Here is a 21,068-nt window from a genome sequence, read left to right as displayed (position 1 = left end):
TATACTACTATATATATATATATATATATATATATATCTTTATATATATATATCTCTCTCTCTCTCTCTCTCTCTTTCTTTCTTTCTTTTTTATATGCCACGACCATTATGCACAGAATTCAGCAATTCTACAAACCCGCTTTCTGAAAGTCATGCTCTGATTTTATAACTGCCGACACTGAAGTTGTCGAATCGGTCGGGCGCAAATTCTCTGAGATCGCTGGATCGCTATCATATACTATTCGTACTATATCGGGTCTTCATAATACGATAAATATTCTGGCCCCACTAACCTCAAATGTTACATCACTTGCAGTCTGATATTGAACGTAGTGCTGGTTCGCAAGGTCTATCAGGAGCATAAAGTGGGTAAGGTCGCCAAGAGTAGATTGGTGCTGACACAAAAGGTGAGGTCGTGGTCTGGTCGCCCATACCGAATGTTTCTTGCTGCACCAATACCAGAAACGAACGCAAGTATTACTACGCGCATTGACACAGGAAAACGAATATGGCACGAGAAATATGCCAATTATAGTGTCAGTATGACAAAGTGCTGTATATTGGATCGAATCATATTACCAGGAAGCTATCGTCTAGAGCACAAGCTACCATTAAGAGTTTGAAGAAGAAGAAATGTTCAAGTTCTGTTATCCGAGTAGATTTTAATTTCTCACAAAAAAGCAACTTCCGATTATCTTTGGCGTTGCAGTTCATGGAGAAGAAGAAAGAGCTGAAGTACAACAGTCCGCATAAACCTTCGCTCGATGAGAGGCACTCGGATACAAAGGTACTTAGAGCCGATCGGTAGACACTCGCTCTAAATAGACTGTGTTTGTGTTCGCCACAAGAGACTACTGGTGCTTGGATGTGCGGTAGAATCTGTTCGATCTTGTGCGTGTACATAAGCGGTATGGTGGCCTTAGCTGACCGTCACCCCTCGGAATAAGTTGTTCTTACGGCGGGGTTGAGTCCCGTACACTCGAAGCGTGTGAGTGCCTTCCGATGCCTTGAAGCACAAGGCTACTAACATGTCACGCTTTCGAGGGAGGGACACAAGTGGGTCTGTCCGGCCGAGGAGTGCACTTTTAAACTGATCGTACTATAGAGTGAGACGTATATCTGCTGTTGATTCGATTGGATCTATCTCTTTGCAAGAGTGTCTCGTCACTCGAGACTCGTTCCGTTTTTTAAACTAGCAAGGATCTTTTCAACCAGCGTCAGTACATCTATAACTAGCTGACCCGCTTGTAATCATCTACAGGTCAAGCTTCGCAAACCGATTTCATATGACGCCCATGACATGCACATGAAGACTTCACAAAGTATGTTAGTGTTGGGCATGCTGGGTCGATATGCAGCCTCGATCAGCTGTGTCTCACTCGGCTTTTGCTGTTGTCTTTGTCCCCCGCGTGATCATTAACACCCCTGTGCATATCACAAATAATTTTCGTGTATGGCCTCTCGATAGTGCATTCACGCACAGATTCATGGATAGTACACGTATCCATGGCAACGTATAGATTGCCAAACGTTACTGCGATCAGTCACACTGCTGATGGGGCATCGTTTTGGTTATAAACATACAGTGCATGTATGCCGCCGCGCATTTTAATTTTATGTACTAGCAGAATCTTGTGCTTGTTAATAACTGGGTATACACGAGAAACGTTTTGTGTGCAAATGTAGTGTGTATACGCCAGATACCCTCTTTTGTCAATGTTATTCTTACAGGTATATGCTCGACGAATTCAGCATGCATTGGATTGCGTAAGATACCTATGCGCGTATAGTTCGCAACGAATACGTTGCGTACATACGTTCGTTTTGCAGGTATATAGTACTAATCTTAAATACATGTGTGGTCTATGGCTCGAACAATAGGCACGAATCTAGAATAATGTACATGTTTATGTATATGCATGAGTGCACGCATGATTATGTCTGTTTTTATTTGTTGTGGATCGCCTTATGACAATGAATTGACCGTACAAATCAGCGACAAACATACCTAAATAAAATTGGTATTGCGGCTCAGGGTCACGAATTGTCACGTGTGCGAAGCAAATCGAGGTAATTCCCTGTCCAATACATACTTAGGAGTTTCAGCTGACCCCTAATTCAGTGTGCGATTCAACCAGCAATTTGACCTACTACAATACACCATGCTCGGCATCGCAGGCTCGGAGTCTCTGAATTCACTGAATGGTGGTGTGCGGCATAGGCCGGGGCGTCAGAAATCGCACCTGGTCGCCTCAGACTCACTGAGAAATCTCATCGACGGTGACAGTCCCAAAAGGAGAAGCCACGCCGACTCTGCAGGTACTGCAACAGAAAGCAAAGGCCCTACAACACTGGCAGTGCCACATAGCTTGTCGCTGACTTGAGCTGTTGAGCCGCAAATTTGCGTCAACAAGAACGGCTTTGGATTGAAAACCGATTAATGTGAGTGTTTCAGTACGAGACGTGGGCGGATTGAGACGTTTGGCCTGATGGCAAGATCAGACTTCTCACAGCTACAAACAGCGACAGTTATGTGCGAAACAGTGGTGTATTCTCTCCCTGCTTGTCATTGAGGGCCATTCTGCGATCAGAAATTATACGGTAATTATTGCTACCTAATTTTGTAGCAATTATAGTGCAATTGGCAATAATCGCAGTTACAGGCAAATACAGCGTATTTCCAGTTGCGACAATCATAAGGACCTACTGGGTTGCTTGAGAGAGAGGCCTTATCGTCAGATTGATTACCACTGAGTTTCGGAATATAATTCCCAGAAGTCAGAGTCAGAACTTCAAACCAGGTCTCCAAACACAAGGCGGACCTCCGCGTGGTGAAAGTGGAGGAGAGAGTTCAGTGGACAACCGAGTGCACAGTCTGTCTCAGGTCTCTTGACACAGTCTATCCATGGCAAAGCGCAAACTGGACGAACCATATAGTGCCATATAGTGACGAAGATGTGTTCTTCACCTCAGTTTATAGTTGTGTACGTCTGCAGGCACGCCATCAATCATTCCGCGCGTTTTGCGAAACGCCGGCGTTGGCCGACACACGCCATGCGCACGAGGTTTAATGAGGCAGTTGTCACGGCTGCGATCTGCAGCGCTCGTATGCTACGCGTCGAGTATGGATGTGCATCGCGGACAAGAGTCGACATAGTATAAACAGCATTGTAAAATATTTCGGGTCGACGAATGTCGACCATGTCCTTGAATGTGTACACAAAGTACGCTATAGTTAGCAAAATGACACTTGTGCACGCATAGACGCATATGCAATAGTTTCGCAATTGAATAGCTGTCTGATTTCGTGGATACCATCACCACAATTGCTATACGGTGACGCCCTGCTTTCCACATATGTTTTACCTACTTTAGTACTCATAAACGCCGACAGTCTGAACGTTAGATTGGACGGGACTAGCCCTGCAATCGTGTTGTTGTGCTGTGATGCACTTGAGTGTGCATCACTTTGCAATCGACAACTCAGTCTGTCGATACACTTTTTTACTCACCGAATCTCGTGGCAGTCATCGGTCAAGGGCCATATGGTGTGGCAATGTTTGACGCTCCCCTGCGTCGTGTTGTAGGTTGAAGTAGTGGGGGTGTGCCTACCGGCCGACACAATACCGAGTAATCAAGTTTTGTGTATCCATGCAGATTCGTCCATAGCAACGCGACTTGATAAGGATAGTACCGTGAGGTCTCGCGTGGTGAGCGTGAGTGTAACCCTACTAGCCACTACCGAACAAAATGCTCGCAGGAGCTTACTCGCCATTGTCGACGCTGGTGTGAAGCAGTGAAGCTGCACCTCAGCTCGCTTACAAAAGATATCAACACCGACGTAGTGCAGTGTGCAAAGCTTTCAATACAGTCTCGGCCTACGCAATCGGCCCAGGCGTTGCCTTGAAAGGCAGCTTGGATGCAGCACTGGTGTGCGGCGATAGTGAACGTGCAAAGGGCCTTGCAGTCCTGATTCGGTACCCCTATTGAAATGAGAATCTTTAGTATGTGGCCATTAACCTGCGCTAGAGATATGCGATGCCTTGGCTTCTCCCTTTTTTTCTGTATAGGCCAGAAGCACCATAGTTTCAGCTTCGATTCTATGTTCTTCGTGGAATATTGCGCGCTTAGTACATGGTACTGGGCTTGCCAACGCGACGCTTATCGTCAACAAGGCGATTGTAGATACAATGTTAATATGTAGCTTCTCCCAATCTGGCCGCCAAGCCTGTTAATCCTCCGCATCAATACAGGCGATCGGCCAGAATGCTGTTGGGAACAACTAGGTTTCCCGGCCGAGTTGCTCGTTGCATTGTACCTTGTACTGAAACTGTTGACTTAACAATGCGAATGTGACGCAGCACGACAGAGCCATGACTGTTCTGAAACAGGTTGGGCTGCAGTTAGGAATTGTGGCATTTTGTGTGGCTGGTTCTTGTTGCAATGAGCAGCCTGCCATTCCTGGTGGGTTTGAAGATACATCCAATGAACAGTAGCACGCAGCCTTCCCGCAAGCAGGGCCTCGTGCGGGGTCTTGCATTCTGACACACTACTCGTGCACGTATCCCGACCATGCGGCCATCTACCATCCACGGTATTCCATTGTGCCTTTAACTAAGTAACTACTCCAGCGTATCTGATCTGCCACCTACACGTTCATCTCGGCTTTCCCGTCTATCATCGTATGTTTCTTCTGACTATTCTTATCAACACCGTGTATTGAGAGGAGTGCCTGTGCGATCAGAAGTGGCGCGACCGCTAAACGCCGGGAGTCCTTCGCACTCGATCGCCCATGTGTCATCTGTTTGAGAATATAGTCTATGGCATCTATTCAAGTAGAAATGAGATTGATATGGACAATGAATTTGGTTCTTCTTCGCCTGTGAAGGTTGATAGTGATAGTGAACATGAAATTTGGAAATAAACACAGCCGTCGTTTAAAGCGATGCCAGCTCTAGAAATTTGGGGACAAAAACATAGCACAACACCAAACTCGGTTTGTACTGTCCCAATCCAGGATTACCCTTCAATCTATATGTAAATCGAGAAGTGACAATATATACGGACAAAGACATGCACACCTCTGGTAGAGTTCTGCCACGCCTAATTTGACATGCGATTAGCACACGCATCACCCAATAAATAAAAAAGTAAAGGTAATCAGATACAAAAACACGCGCGACTCAGTAATGTTCTCCCTCATACGTAGACTAACATGATATTTTAAACCTAAATAGTGCCCTGAAGAAAGAACAATTGCTTCACATACACAGGAGAGGCATCGAGCATTCCAGGCCCAGCCTCCAACTGATCTTTTTAGTTATCAAACGACAAACCCCAAACCCAAAACCCAAAAATCTGCTGACTCGGGGGAATTTGGGTTGTGATAGTGTGAACGTTCAACACGACACTGAAATATATGAATAGCTAGCAGTACTACATGACTCTCAATGCTGATTTGCTTCTGTTACAACCATAGTATCCTGCACTCAACCGACACTTCGTGTTACGCACGACTTGCGAAGCGTGTTACGCACGACTTGCGAAGGGCAAGATAAACAGACCTATTCTATAGTCCTATTGAAAGAGCGTTGTGGAGTCGCAGCTGCAAGTGCGAAGCAAAGCCCTTGAATGAATGTATTGTGCATACTTACCTACAGCAGAGTCCTAGAAATTTCACAGATACGCCCCTCGCAGCCCCTCATATAAGTACGATAGAAATATCTAAATACACTATACCCACCCACAGTTGGATGAGATACGGTTACCATAGTACCAATGCCACAGGCGGATATTAAGTGGGCCTTGTCGGCCTACTACCGCTTCATTACGTCGCAGCCGGGAGGTACTGCTGCCAGCACTCTCCAAGGAAGCTGGAAGGTATCTATGGTGTATCATACAGCCAGTGATTACTTCCATGAACTCTTTTTCTTTTTTTTTATAGAACAGAACTCATCAGTGATATTTGTGCCTGTGTTTTGCGACTATATATACTTTACTTGTAAACGCTAATACTCGTGTGCATCGAAGCCACCGAATGTTTTTGCCGGGAGACATTTGCCGTTCAGATATGGTGACTACAAGCACCACTCATAAGCTACACATGAGCAGTTTGACACCTATAACCACCGCTATATGTACTTTTTAAGCGAAGCTTGAAGTGATCCTGTCTCCTTTGACCTAGAAACATTAAAAAGCACTTTGATTGGAGTAAGTGAGTCTGAGCGTAGGTTCGTGAGGCTATCACCGGTGGACATACTTTCGAGTGATTTGTTCTATATGCGTGGGGATTACACTTACGATATGAGTGTGTAACTCAGAAGTTCTGCAAGTGCGCTAGTGGCCAGCATCAATTTTAATCGATTATATGGCTAGGGGCGTGGCTAGCACTGTGGCCATACTATCGCTATTTGAAACTACATATATTGAACTATAGGGTATAGCTGACATAATACTTGTATTGAGCTGTGATTGAGTAACGTCCTTGCGCAAAGCGAAAGCATAGTTCAAACGCACGTTGACTTCGATGACTTGCCGCCGATTTCCGGTAGTGTGCACGTACATACGTATCTACTGTACATGTCATAGATGCGCGACGTATATGCATTTGTATTGTGACGTGCTGTCGATCGAAAGCTATTATTGTGCAACCATAATTCGTAAAAAAAATTGCATTATCTGTGTAGAGGAGCGAAATATACCTTAGCCTCCCTTTATCTATCTCGTCGGACGTGCTGTGGCGTGGCTTGAGAACAGGCTATAGTGTCGAAATGGCAATGCATCTGTTTTAGAATTAGAATTAGGCATGGTGATTGCTTTGTCATACAATATATTTGGCACCCATTTAAGTCATTAGGGATAGGAAAAAACGTTTTAAAGCGGGGACGATCGGGCGCTATTGGGGCGGTCGACTAAAGCAATCGAAATAAATTGCTTCAAAGAAGCACGGAGAACTCCAGTATATCGAAATGAATTGTTAATTTCGTCTATCTCTGCAATCTGTACCCCTGCGAATGACGCCCCTTCACTTACGCTGCAGAAGTATGAGCCAGCGACAATTGAGACTGTCGATATGATCCATGTTGTACTTACTCCTTCTGATACCCTCAGTGTCATGGACAGAGCTCGAGTCTTTGTAAGCCAAAGTGATACTCTACTTGTTTGCGGCTGATGGAGTTGTTAGATCCTTATTGCATTGCGCCGCACATCATGGTTCAATCTGTTCTTGCCTCCGGTTTTTTGTAAAGTAGTCTGTAGCGGTTTCTTAGGTGGCGTGCATCACATGCGTACTCTCGGTGACTTCTGGTGACGAGATCTCAATTTTTTTCTACTCGAATTTAGCCATCTAAAACTTCGTGTGTGGATCATATCGGTCACCTGGTTCATAGATTTTATCGGGAAATGCGCTGAGAGTCCTTGCTGAGCGAACGATTTTTTTTATGTCTTCACGTCTGCCTATGAAGCCACATAATTTTCTACATAATACGGACGTTAGCCATAAGCGATGCATCCTAGATTGGTGTATCCATTTGGGGTATTAAATGTTAATTTCAGCCGCCCTGCAAGAACCATGGTGGTCCGCAAGGAGTGTTGTCGATATGGATGGTATTTTTGGATGTTAGAAGATATCGAACAATTGTTGAGGCGGCGAATAGGATTTGATTTCATACGCATACCGTCGCCATAGGAAACCCACAATTTAATTGACCCAGCAATACGGTTAAAGGAAAACGAGGATGCGCCCGATACTGTAATAGCCTACCACAAATGCAAGGTGTGTTTTTAATTCGTATTATGAAGCGCTTAGACCCCGTGAACGTTTTTAGACCTCTTGGTTTATTTTTAATTTGCTTTCTGACTTATGCGTGATCCTCTCACCAATGGAATTCTTCTCTAAAAAGCAATTTTGTAGCTTACTGTGGTCGAATATCTCTAGACATGCTAGGTAGCTGTAGCAGCTTTGTTCATTGGATATATTGATACGGGTACATACCATTCGGCTCCATCCGAGGGTCGCTTGTGTAGCTGCGAGAATAAATCATTCCGTTATCAATGCTCTCCATCACGAACGGTGCTGATGCTCTATGTGTACTGGTGCTAATTACTTACATTCTGATGCGCTTATGATCCCGTTTGCAGACTGGAGTGCGGGTGAGTGGGTACGAGTTCAAATCAGGGGGGATTAAGGACCAATTCCTGCAAGCGATGCGTTCGTACCGTGTCTTGGCAGGTGAGTTTTGGCTATCGCTGTCATTGTGATTCCAAGTACTAGCTACTACATATGTCCGTTGATGTACTGTTCCCTGTCAGGCGCACGTTGATTTGAAGCCTTCTTCGGGTTCCGGATTACGCGTATTCGTATGGGAGCTTCTATTCCTTAGAAAAGTGTCCCTGATCAGAGCAGAAAATGCATCACATCACCACAATTGGACCGATATTTTATAAAAACAAAGTACATGACCAATTCGTCAATTGCACTTGGCTGATGGTATATATGGCTTGCTATCAATATCGTGTAGGAGCTGAGTCAAATTCATCCTCTGCCCCCAACGAGAACACCTCGCAACTAAACGAATCCGACTCTGGGCTACAGGAGAGCGATGCAACTTTCAGCCAATACGATGTGAGTCTGCTCGCTTGCTAGACAGACAATGCTGGGGTGCGCATTGAATTTGTTACCGCGGGGTTAGGTGGTGATATGTGACCTATTGTATGACTAACTCACTGCTTCCGATTGGGTTTCTTTGGTGGTTGCATTCGATAACTTTCTTGATGACACAAGAAATCTATGACAGATGACATAGCCTCTGTTCGCTGCGAATTGATCGGCTAGGATGGGGCCATAAGGTTTAAGGTTGTTCTTTATTAATGGCTTACGCTATCGCAAGCGAGTATTTAACAATGTCTCGTAAACATTGATTCAAATAAGCCAATCAGCCGGTGTTGTGGTGGTGGCTGCAGTCCCCCTTGTAGTCACACGTACGTGCTTGCTTATGTAAATCACATGGCATGATGACCAGTCCTTAGAGAATAGACCGCACAAATTGGTCCGGCGGCAGAACAACACCTGGTCGCAGATATCAACACTACCTGAAACGCAAGACGTCACATCCACCTTAGCCGAAACGCAAGAGGTTTCGCAGTCCAGTAAGTGGTTTGTCTTATTCCGAATGAGGCTAGGCTAGGATACATCCGGCATTCTACACTCTGTGAGTGACTCCCGCTGCTATCCATCATAGTATGCATAATACTATCGAACCGAATCGTCAATCTGAGCCGCCAGGACATTGAAGACCATACTCTTATTGATATACTCTTGTTGATTTCCTTCGTCCGCAGCTGTCATAATTCAATTTTTATTATTTTAACTTCACCAAATCTGGTCAAGACCGACTCTGGGAGCGTTGACTGCTGAATCAACCTACATAGTGCATTCATTATTTCTATGACTTCATACTATGTAGACAGTACACTCTATCAATGGAATATGTATCTACCGTACAGTAGGAACCTAGCTCTGATTTGTCTAATTGGGATGCCAATATATTTCGTATTATCTTCGAATTTGGAATCTCCGCCAATACGCAGGTACCCTGTTCCTAACGAACAACACAGTAGATGATACGCCAAACAAGCCCGAAGCCAAAGTATGTCCAGGTTTCTCATGCTTTTCTTCACTCATTTCGACCCAATCAAAGTCCGCGTCCCACTATATCCGCACAAACGCATCCAAGCTTACTACTGCGACTAAACGATCACTGTCCGAAAAGACTTCTCCGTCATTGCCTTCTCATTGGATTTTCGGCACGTAGTCTTGTGATCTCGCCGCCATTTTGGCAAATATGTTCTTGCTCGTCGCAGACACGCAGAAGCCCGCAAGTCGCTATCGTTTCTCGAAAGGTTTTAGTTGCGCCACTGTCACCACGTTATCACGGTACTAATCGGTTTCTCACGTGAAATCGACTATCTGTTCCGTATATAAACAGCGACCCCCTGACAGTCCGCCGCCGGAGCTCACCAGACTACTCAAGAAGAGGAAAACAGAACTAGGGATACCCGTCGAAGTAGACATCAGTGTGTTCTTGAGACTCTGTCTGTTAGATCCGTATGTGACCAGAGAGACTCTGTCTGTTAAATCCGTATGTGGCCAGAGGAGTCGGCCATCTTTCTGCGATGCAACTTCCTTTCATACCACAAAGTCTCCTGACGTATTCTGCACATTCAGTACTATGTCTAGCTCGTATCATCCAACATGCACAATGTTCAGGTTTGATTTAATACGCTCTACCTCTGGTCGGTGCTGGCTTTGGTGGCATGTCACTAACGTGCTCGTCTGCGCGGTCCTTGTATCTCTCGCCCATTGAGTGGGCAGCACTGTCGCAGGTGTGTGTGTGAAAACTTATCTGACCATCAAGGCTTTGAAATTCTTGATGCAGGACTTTCCCAGAATTCGTCGAGAAGATAGAACAGGAATTATGCGACGTGCTCAAGGCAGACTGACCGACTCGCTGTACATATGACATCGGACCTTATTGAATGCGAGCACGATAACCAATACATACCTAGCATCGTCTTTAGAAATGGCGCAGAGTTGTAGAACAATAAACTTGACAATTTCCGAGAACACAAGAAATGTAAATTGCGGTATGCGCACTACCACAGAGCCAGAGTTCATATTAAAATGGATACCGCACAAGCTCACCATGGATCGAATAGCAATCAAACAGCAAGAACGCTACAAGACTAGGCTATATTCAACGCAAATCTGTATGTTGTCAATACTGATGCATCTCAAAATAGCGGCGATGAGAAAGGCAGCCAAGGGATATTTCAGGAGATTATTGACGAGGTGCAGAATGTGAAGATGGATTATTCTGAATAAACTAAACAGTACAACAGCAGCAATCACATAGCCTAGGAGAATTGTATGGTTCAATTTGCCGAGTGGCCACAAACCTATGAATACCACTGAATAAAAGAAGCACGTGCGCGGCTCTTCCCATGTTTTCGAAAGGGGTTGTCCTCAACCTAAAACCCCAATACCCACAACAACCAAAATTATAATTCTACCATCACTTCCATGATATCCAAAGGTCTCAACCTACGCAAAGACGATGAAACAGTCGCGGCTTTAATTGAATACTAACTATTACGTCGCCTGGGGCATTCTACCAGGCATGACAATGGCACTTGCTGACAAAGGACACACTTCTTCCTTGTCGGTCTGTACTGGTGGGGGTGCCTGGTTCTGTGGGATACCTTTCTGTAGAGGCCTGAAGTAGCCCTTCACCGTGTCGTTCAGAACGATTTCTTTGCGATTTTTCTCCACGTATGCGCACATTTCCTTGTAAGTGGGTCGTTTACTGGGCGGGGAGGGATCCACGGCATCATTAGCCATTTGTCCAAACAACATGTATTTTTGTTCCGTTGTTTCGTTATCATCGTCAACTCCACCTGTCATAACGGAAAGAAACATTGTCGAACTCCAGTTACATAGAGGCCTCGCGACCGGATCATGGTTTGTAATGGTATGTTGTTCATGTGTTCTTCCAAACTAGACTCAAACATATCAACGCAACTATATGCGACAATCTCATAGCAAAGATAGAAAGGGCATACCGGATCCAGTTATACGCACGGGCATGCCCTCGGGAAAGCTATTCCAGGCCCCAGGGAAGAACCAGAACGAAGGGAAGTGGCCGCCTCCCCAGGTGTGTGCACCGTTCGGCAGCTGATTCTCAGACACATCCATTTGTGCGATCAACACGGCGTCATCCATCTCGTATTTGGCAGCAAGTTTCTTCAGCGAGCTCTGTAGTGTGTAGGGTACGTAGGACGACTCAATGAGTGGTATGTATCGATCTTTCACGAGCTTTGAGCCGATGGTGTGTAGTACCATGCCCACAAACCAATACAATGCAATGCCAACCCAGCCATCTGCTAATCACGCTTTGTTGAATAGACTTGTGTGTCTGAAAAAAGTCTCTGTGTTGAACATCGTACTCTTGTTCAGGTCATACAAAGCATATCCGTGTTGTTGTTAAATTGCGACCATACGATGATTCGCAGTCTACGAAAAGATGTATAGTGTGCAGTTTAGATAGATAGTATTTAAAGAACAGACTCAGCTGCAGTTGTGGATTTTTTATAGGCTACTTAGACGTACACATTTAACAAGCGGCAATGAGGTCTACTGACTGTGTGCCAACATGGCAATAGGTGTGTGTACAAATGCCAAGGCACCTCATGCACGTGAGTATGAGAGCAGGGCAAGATGTATCTGCTCCTTCAGAATTGGTTCATTTTATGAAGGAACTGTAAAATGACTAAATCAGTAAGATAGCGAATTCAGATTGGCTTGGCAACGGTGTTCGTCATGGAATTAAAGATTATTCGATTGCACATTTGCACCATAATAAGTTTGACATTCACTTCAGCTACATAGTCAAATGTATGCACCGTTGTAACTACCATTGCGGATGAGTGGTAATTAGTACAACCCTCATGTACACCCATATGCATGTGAGCATACCAATACGTGAAAGTACACTATGTTATGTGCCCTCATAATCAAATGCAGGCATACACATCTGCCTTCGTTTGGGCCATTAAAGAGTCTATAATTGCTCGCAATACTGTTCATACAAACGGCCTATTCCTGATCGTAGTAGTTATAATCACTTTACGCCTTATGCACTCCGACACAATCTTACCTTTGCGTGTTGGGTTTCTGACATTCCTATATGAGTGCTTTTCAGAAAACTCTTTAAGCTTGCAGTGCGATTCAACTTTGACCTCTTACTATCCTCCTCCTGCGTCGAGTGTTGTGCCTTCTTACTCTCGTAGAGTAGCACGACGGTGTTTTGATTGGCATTGATACTTAATGGCATGAAAGTGTCTGTCACAAACACAGCGCGGCCGTCCTATTTATAGCAGAAGCAGACAATCGTTAGGATTCGGGTATGCTTCGAAGATGAAGAGTAGCTAATAATTGAACGAACGTACTGTAACAAAATTTGCGAACACTCCTACGAGTAAAGCTGTCAATCTTATATGTCCACCAGAAACCTTGCCTGTTATAGAGAATATGCCAGTGGACTGGCGATTGGATCACAAGATAGACACACTTTCTCGATACCTTGAAACGGAATACCACTTTGCACACGCTCTACCACTGCAACTCTGACAACAAACACTTACACGTGATCGATAGATCTCACTCGAACGCATATGTGTCAACTCTTGTATAAACGCGGGCGCCGGATCGAACTCTGTCAGTGGTAGCAAGTATGTGGAGATATACACAGAGGCAAAAAAAAATTTTACCATAATCTCGAGTGAACGTCGCTTCAAACTCGGACGCGCACTAGGCAGTATTGATATACAATTGTTCATCTCACCTATAAATTCATACTCTCACATTTACACTGACGGCGGTGGATACACATACGCGCTTGGCTTGCTGTGCTGGTGCTTCCTGGCCTTTCAGCCGTGCGTCGCCCGTCACTCGTTCGTAGTATACGATGTGGTCTATAATGGTGAGCTTGTGGAACGGCACGCTGCTCTGCTTCTTGGCAGTCAGCTGGAGGATGGTCATGGGATCGGACACAATATCGCCATTTCTTCCTTTGACGCGGTTGCCTGTGGTGATGTGAGTGTGTAGTTGAAGTCTACAACAACTACTGGCGAGCAAGTCTCAGAAACAAAAACATTCATGCATTCTCTTAACTAGCCCGCCCTGGGTAGGAAATCATTGTAGAATCGCAAAGTGTGCTTGGTCCAATGAGCGAATCCGTGCGAAGTCATGGCTCAGGTTCACAACGGTGTATTCAAACCACGCTATGTAGCGCAGGGGAGGGTACAATACCTTTGACATCTCCCTCGAACCACAATTCTACCCCTACATGTCGGAAACCCATTATCCTCTGCGGCAAGTGGGGCACGGCTGAAATGATGGAAAATGCACACGTGCTAAGTATCGAACACTTTTGGCGCCCATGAATAAATGCAAACCCCCAGAAGGTATGTCAAGTTTAATACTGGAACTCAGAGCCGCACATTCAATTTGCACGAGCAGGGATAAACGAATACGATCTCAAATGTGACATACAGCTCGACTCGCATTCGACAAAGTAACGCGTCGTGTCGAATCATTGACCATTAAAGAGGCATATCAAGACCTTCTGTATAGACTTTTGCACAGAATATATTTTCATGCATTACCTGAGAACGCGCATGCATTACCTGAGAACGCGCGTCTGATAGCAGATAAAGTCGTAATGATTGCCTTAGCAACCGAGTTGCGTATAGTATTAAACACGCATGACCACCCTGATCAACGCCAAATAATTGAGTGTTCGAGCGAGTGCTTGCTTCCAACAAATTAGAATCTTTCTCATTGCTGAGTGTAGGCCGTCTCTATAAGATGCTTATCGGTGCAACCGACGACACTGGTTCATCGTACGGGCATCAAATACTTTCGCGCCACATGACATACCATCGTAGTTGTTGATGATACGATAAAAGTGATCCACCTTGGAGTTGAAGTACTCCTGTGTGTGAAAAGGCCGTTATCAGCACATAGCAGTCTAGTCATGGCTGTAGGTGGCACGTTTAAAGTGCACCTCTTGCATGTAGTGTAGAAGATATCCGCACCCAATATAATTGGGATACTGCTTCCTAGTCGTGTTCAAGAGACGAGAAGCTGTGGTTATACATTTTGCCATCCTTCACTGCAATTGCCACAATTATATGTTGCCAGTGTGGGAGTAAGAAAATACAGCGCGGATTGTACCAGCTGACTGTGTGACAGGAGTGAGACTAATTTACTACTCACATATGAGAAGGCGTTCAAAAGTTGCTGTAACAAGCACAACAGAAACATATTTACTTAAAGAGACCCGCGCACTTTGGTGGATGGAGAATTCTGAGTAGCAGCGATATGACAAGTGGAACGGATGCCCTAATAGCAAATAAGAATTCAACACTACTGCAAAGAGATATCACACAGAGTCACTTATACCTACGATAGAAAATAACATCCCGCCACTCCATCGAACCCAATCCAGCTTATAGAGATACGACTAGTTTCGAGAGACACACCCAACACGGGTAAACTATAAGGCAAGAATAAGCGATACGTCGAGTGCTACTGCATTGTCACTGCATGTTCTTTCTCTGTTCGCTCTGTGTGAAACTCATACGCTGGAACAGGGCTGCTGGACGAATTACATGAACGAATACACATTGATCGCACCCCGGGCGCGCTCTGTACCTACTCTGAACGCGACATTTCCGGCTCTGGGTTGACCGAAGGTATATCCTGTGCACTTGATACCTGCTAATGACAACAGCAGACAGCAGAAGGTGGCAAGCGCCCCACCTAAGCTGCATTCAGGAAGGTGACAACAATTGTGATAAGATTGGTATTTGGCGTAAAATATGCAGTACTCAAAGCAGGGAAATGACGACTCCTTGGTCCCTAATAGCTGTAATAGCAAGTAGCTTTATGATAGCAAGTAAAGTATGACATTTGCATATCAACCTGAAGGGCGTAAATATGACAAAGAGATTGAGGCCTAAAGGAGACCTAGCGCAGCAGAGGATGAACACCAGTGTGTTGCATACCGTGATCAGCCTCACCTGTGACCTGTGATGACCACATCGTAATCGGGATGTTCCATCTTCAGCCGCGTGATTTCTTTGATTACCTGAATACAGTCATGCCACGGCGATAGTTCAACGGTCATTTGAGGTACAGTCGTGCTTCGGAACTCTGGTTCCCAATGTAGACAATACAAACGCGTGAGAGGGGACTGCCGCATATGTGTAAGGCCCAAATGAGGCTCTGGAATATGGGAGTTATAACAAGATGACGGGAAGCCCTTAAATTGTAACATATAATATTCTTGTCTCAGGGTGCATTCACCACTTTTCTCCTGCACTCACTAGCCCATGATATGGAAACAAGGACAACAGGATGACGAGATGTGCGGCATATGAGAAATAAACACAGAATGTGCACCATATCAAACCTAAACTATTCAGACAGATATCGAGCGCTGCATTGGCGCATACCTCGTCACTTATCGAGCTGAAAGTTCGCCAGAAGCCTAAGTGAAATTTAACGCCTTTCGCATCCGGATACCCCTCATCTTTAGCGGATATGGCTATTGCCTGTACTCAAAGGAATCGATTGGATCACCAACTATCGCAGACGAGATAACTATACTACAATGAATACACTTCCACAGATCGGAACGAAAGAGGCGAGGCAAAACTGCAGTACATTCTGGTTAATGAAATAATCGAATACGCGGACAGTGTCCATAAAGAATGATTGTCGGCTTCACCTTCACAAGCATCCCTCTAGTTGCAACGGGTGACAAATGATATAAGGACATAGTCCACTATAACTGCGATGATGACACGGACCCTGCACCAGTCTAAGGACGAATTTGAGGCAAATAAAACTCATACTTATGAGTTACAGGGTGGGCAAGGCCCCTCAAACTCACCTTCAGATTATTTATCCAATTAGTATTGCTTTGTGTTCCTCGAAATGAAGCCACAATGAAGTTCCTATTCAAATGTTCGTTGCCATCGGCTTTCCTATAGTGGAAAGTATGGTTTGTAACAAACACATAATAAGAGGTCAATAAATACAAACTTTGAAAGCCCACTGGCCAAAGTGTACGAAACTAGTACGAACAGACGGTCAGATCAACGATTATCTTTATCCGCATTCTGAGCAATAAATTATATGCATGTATTTGTGAGGTTTTTGTGAGAGGGCGTTATACACTGCCCAATCATGCGCTCTAGGTCGGAACTGCATGGAGTAGCGGTAGAACATCAGCTACATGAGTATCGGAAGAATGCTATTGAAAAGATCTGAATACATTCGTGTATATATTTGTGTATATTTCAAGTATTCTTATTCAGTGTTAAATAAGTATCATCATGTGCAGCACGTTTCTATAAAGCTACCTTACTTTCTGAACGATGCCAAGTATACCTGATCAAATAGAAGTCAAAGATTACTAAGTAGCATCCATCCACTTCAATACACCTACCCATTTGCCGCCTGTAGGCCCACGAATGCGCTTGAGTCATAGTCTTTGTGTGTGGCTCTGAGAGTCGCGGTGAAGTTGGGTGGCAGATAAGGATCGCATCCACACTCTGTCATTGGATGGCAGCACCGCATTGTACGACTTAGTGCTTACCTCCGCTGTCGCTATATTAAAGTACAGAGTGTGTTGATGGCGGCCACTGCCAGCAAACTCGCTGAAAGATGGCCTCAGCAAAATAACAAACATAATACAGCTATGAACTTTGAACATCACTAAGACAAGACAAAAGAAGGTCACGCGGTTACTGAACTGGATCTGCTATCATATGCTGTCGAATTTGATACAACGGACGCGTCAAGCCTCACCTAGAATTGAAGTATTGTGCAATTTACAGTACGCTGCAGTTGTATATGTCACCATCACCTTGACCAGATCGTGCGAATAGCCCTGCAAGATGGCGATGACAGGGAGAAAGTACCGTACATGTTGCATAGTAAGTCTGTAGCATTAGACTTTGTTTCTTTGGAAGTAGCTGCTATGTGAACCCCTATTTTGCTCACAGCAAGCATGCATGATCAAAGCGCTGTACCCTGTGTACAGACGTACGGATGCGCTCAACCAACCAACCCGGGAATGATCCGGTGCGCACTTTCCTTTCCTTGTACTTACATTTGTATGTTACAAGCAGCCCGCTTGGTGTATATGCATGGATAGACACGCGGTTAAGCACTAATCAATGCATAAAAAGACAACATACCAGGGGGAATTTCTTCGGTGTGTCACTGTCGTCACTTGCACTGTGGGCCTGTGCCTTCAGGCCTGTTTCGGGTGTGAATCATATCAAGTCAAATAGTACCGGTGACACTGGTACTCACACGTTTCGCCACACCGACTGTCTGCGTTCTTTTGGAGACTATGAGTACATGTCAACTGGTCACATATCGCCTTGACTCGCTGTAGGCACAATATGGAACTAGCCCATCAGCGCAATGATATATGCTTTCTCACCTAAACGCACACCAAACCAAGCACACTAGCAAACATTTGGTAGGATGGATGCGGGATATTATTACCAAATCACCATACGCACACACCACAGAATGAATGAAACACCAGTCTGCACCATACTGTGAGTGTACAGTGTGAGTGTACAGTAGTGCAGTCAGAAGGCCATCCCACACGCTAGTAGACGCTACCATTCATGCCTGATGCGCTGGTTGAGCGCGACGATTTCTCGTGTGTCTTCGCAGAACCGGTCATGCGTTTGAACCTGTTGCTCACTGACGCAGAAATCAGCGTATGTTTGCTGCGCGATAACGAATTAGTAACGAATGATATATAGATCAATAATTACACTGTCATAGATATCCAAAATATTCACTCACGCTTGTCTCAGCGTGCAGGAAACATGCACAGATGGGTATAGTGCCTGGCTACCTGCACCGCGAATACTGCAAGCTCGCATTACATTCACTCGCAGTACTAACTGATACGGTAGCCGAACTCAGAAGAGTGGCACAAACCTCAGGCACACTCTGAGTTGGACGACTTATGACCTTGGAAAAATCAATTACTGTTGGGCACTCAACCGGTGTGGTATATATTGACTACAAGTCGCAAACTGTGTAGATAGCAAACTATAGATCACACGCTGACGTCGGGTGCGAAAGGCAAGAAATGACTCCAATACCAGGTGGAGCAATACCAATAGGCGTACAACAATACAACGGAATACACAGACAAGATAGCAGAAACAGTGCCAGAGCAAACCAAATGTTATACTGAGGACGGAGGTTACTTACGTCGACAGGGTTTTAAGTGTGATTTTCCCTGTTTCCGGTCGGATTATTTGTCTGTAAGCATTGCAATACTCGTCCTATGTGGGTCGGAGAAGATCGTTGATTAGAATCTGAGGATTTCCTGTGAATGAGTGGCCGCCATAGCTATTGGAAGCAGTTCAGAACGAAGCACAGAACATGCATAACCGGATCGTCGATTGGCACGTATTAAATTACCTATACTACGTGTACAAGGGTAGCTATTTGGTATATAAGCAGCAGCGTGAACGGACAGTGAGCGCTCCTCTGTGCACTTACTACGCCAGGATATGTGTAAATCGGGCTGATAAGATTGAGACTTTAAAATCTCACACACACAAGAGTACTATACTTATATCTATATGAAGTGTTCGAACCCGCTCCCATACATGATCTCCGCTCCCATTCATGATCTCCGCTCCCATATACATGATTTCCCATGCACTCCGCATATACGTCGGTGGTGATCCATTGATAGCTAAACATGATACTCATGTTCTCAACAATCATACGGCATATACAACTTGGTGAAAGATAGAAACGTATGTAGTGAACGAAACACCGAACCCGAAATCTATGCATCTATTCGACGTATAATGTGAAATTATAGAGCGCCCGTTTTGGCATTTAGATTAGTTGGCCTATTTCAATCGCGCTTCTTGATACGTGGCTTATGGTACTAAAAACCAAGGTAGATATCTAATACTTTGATCACCTCACACTATTACGCCTGTAAACTCTTTTTTTTTTGTGAATTATATGGACGCTTAGCTCTGTCATGCAGATATTCCGTCATTCGGATATATCGGGGCAATGATAGTGATACCCAGGGGAGTGCAAAAATTCAACAACCAATACGGGCTATGCAACACTATTATATTTTTCAAACATAGATCTGAACGTATACCAAACTTCCTCAAATTAAACCGGTATATGAAGCGTCGTTCATAATTTTGTTGTGTGATTGGGCCCTGAAAAAGCTAGTCTAGCATGCACGCAGTATATAATACCAGTTCGTTGAGCTTCCCTGCTAACTCTCCGTCGACTTCCTCATCTTCACCTGCATTGTCGGTAGTATCATTATTGCATTTTTCCTCTGCTTCAGTCATTCTATATAGCTAATATATGTACTATCGTATGGAAGCTCGTGTATCTTGAGTATATTTTGAAGTCAATTGTGATTTTAATGACAATCTACGATCGTTCGTATTGTATTCCCGAGGTTTCTCCCGCTGACTTAGTTCGAATGCTGCTTGAGTTTTATAGTTAAGGCAAGCTTGCATGTGCATAACCAAAGGTATAGACTAAACGGCGTGGTATGTATTTGGTATTAACAGGAGCTGTTGGTATGTAAATAAATAACTAGCTTGGTTTATAAGCTATTAAAAAAGTTTACTGTAGAGTACAAATGTAAATGTATTTACTTATTTTTTTTAAAAACAATAGTCTTTTTAGAGGGGGCTATGAACATGACCCACTCTTTTCGAGAGAGAGAAGAAATAAAATAATATGCCTGAAGTGATCGGCCTATTTATGTATTGTCCGATGAACAATTCTAAATATTTTAATTTTCAGGAGGCCATGTATGTATGTATTTTTAATGTATTTTTTTTAAATGTAAATAGTAAATACATACCATACCTGAGACCTGAGTCCTAACATAAAGCCTAAAGTTCAAACTTTTATAATCAATAAGTTTTACGTTTAAGTTCGAACTTTTTTAAGTGTTATATGGACCACTGTCAGTTGGATGGGTGCAACTTTCGGGTCATAGTGTCAATATCAGAATTGTCCCTTTTTTTCTTCAAACAGCCCGTCGGCACCCGCCACAATGACCGTTTTGTGAAACACTTTTTATTGTTTTGTTATTTTACATGCCTTCCTTTCTGGCTTTGTACGTGCAATGACCGCGCATTCTGCTAGCTGCTGCTGTTGTACGATTCCGTGTCCCATGACCGTGTGCCGTGTGCCGTGTCAGTGTGTTGACTGTGGTGACGACTGCGGCTGCGAAAGTATTTAAATTTCTGCTTGTACAAAGTACAGAACTAATATAATTAAAGAAATCAACTGCAGCCAAACTTGTGCCACACCTGTTAAACACAACCTTTCTATTTGAGAAGTCACTACTTTAAATATATATATATATATATATATGTGTGTGTGTGTGTGTGTTATGTGT

The 21,068-nt window shown here is 44.3% G+C and overlaps 3 protein-coding genes across 3 annotated transcripts; 2 read left to right on the top strand and 1 right to left on the bottom strand.

The window, feature by feature from the left end:
- Positions 1 to 313: 313 nt before the first annotated feature.
- Positions 314 to 3,211, top strand: SARC_08968 (hypothetical protein). The gene is made up of 4 exons (XM_014297036.1): positions 314 to 407; positions 710 to 787; positions 1,262 to 1,322; positions 2,179 to 3,211. Exons 2-4 carry the CDS (start codon positions 713 to 715, stop codon positions 2,382 to 2,384), a joined length of 342 nt encoding a protein of 113 aa, XP_014152511.1. The 5' UTR covers positions 314 to 407; positions 710 to 712; the 3' UTR covers positions 2,385 to 3,211.
- Positions 3,212 to 7,541: 4,330 nt separating this feature from the next.
- On the top strand, positions 7,542 to 10,500 carry SARC_08967 (hypothetical protein; the record flags this gene model as incomplete). The annotated part of the gene is made up of 8 exons (XM_014297035.1): positions 7,542 to 7,605; positions 7,713 to 7,774; positions 8,140 to 8,230; positions 8,520 to 8,623; positions 9,021 to 9,147; positions 9,589 to 9,647; positions 9,987 to 10,105; positions 10,437 to 10,500. 8 exons carry the CDS (start codon positions 7,542 to 7,544, stop codon positions 10,498 to 10,500), a joined length of 690 nt encoding a protein of 229 aa, XP_014152510.1.
- A 614-nt stretch (positions 10,501 to 11,114) lies between these two features.
- SARC_08966 (hypothetical protein) lies at positions 11,115 to 20,058 on the bottom strand. Its single transcript, XM_014297034.1, has 16 exons — positions 19,900 to 20,058; positions 18,875 to 18,948; positions 18,269 to 18,378; positions 17,830 to 17,891; positions 17,438 to 17,519; positions 17,076 to 17,181; positions 16,518 to 16,611; positions 16,078 to 16,176; positions 15,643 to 15,710; positions 15,279 to 15,387; positions 14,498 to 14,552; positions 13,868 to 13,945; positions 13,451 to 13,641; positions 12,714 to 12,923; positions 11,620 to 11,812; positions 11,115 to 11,454 (listed from the first exon to the last, which is right to left on the bottom strand). Exons 1-16 carry the CDS (start codon positions 19,996 to 19,998, stop codon positions 11,150 to 11,152), a joined length of 1,935 nt encoding a protein of 644 aa, XP_014152509.1. The 5' UTR covers positions 19,999 to 20,058; the 3' UTR covers positions 11,115 to 11,149.
- Positions 20,059 to 21,068: the final 1,010 nt, after the last annotated feature.

The sequence above is a fragment of the Sphaeroforma arctica genome (assembly GCF_001186125.1).
Source record: "Sphaeroforma arctica JP610 unplaced genomic scaffold supercont1.862, whole genome shotgun sequence".
Taxonomy (NCBI): Eukaryota; class Ichthyosporea; order Ichthyophonida; genus Sphaeroforma; species Sphaeroforma arctica.
Note: the sequence above shows the minus strand (reverse complement) of the source record. Positions and strands in the feature narration are given on the sequence as shown.

Excerpts from the sequence above, each read along its gene's own strand:
- SARC_08968 (XM_014297036.1), top strand. The coding sequence starts at position 713 with ATGGAGAAGAAGAAAGAGCTGAAGTACAACAGTCCGCATAAACCTTCG. Across the intron at positions 788-1,261 it reads AGAGGCACTCGGATACAAAG|GTCAAGCTTCGCAAACCGAT; the intron begins GTACTTAGAGCC and ends AATCATCTACAG. Across the intron at positions 1,323-2,178 it reads GCACATGAAGACTTCACAAA|GCTCGGAGTCTCTGAATTCA; the intron begins GTATGTTAGTGT and ends TCGGCATCGCAG.
- SARC_08966 (XM_014297034.1), bottom strand. The coding sequence starts at position 19,998 with ATGACTGAAGCAGAGGAAAAATGCAATAATGATACTACCGACAATGCA. Across the intron at positions 12,924-13,450 it reads CAGCACAGCAAGCCAAGCGC|GACGGCCGCGCTGTGTTTGT; the intron begins GTATGTGTATCC and ends TGCTATAAATAG. Across the intron at positions 11,813-12,713 it reads CAGAAACCCAACACGCAAAG|AGCTCGCTGAAGAAACTTGC; the intron begins GTAAGATTGTGT and ends TACACACTACAG.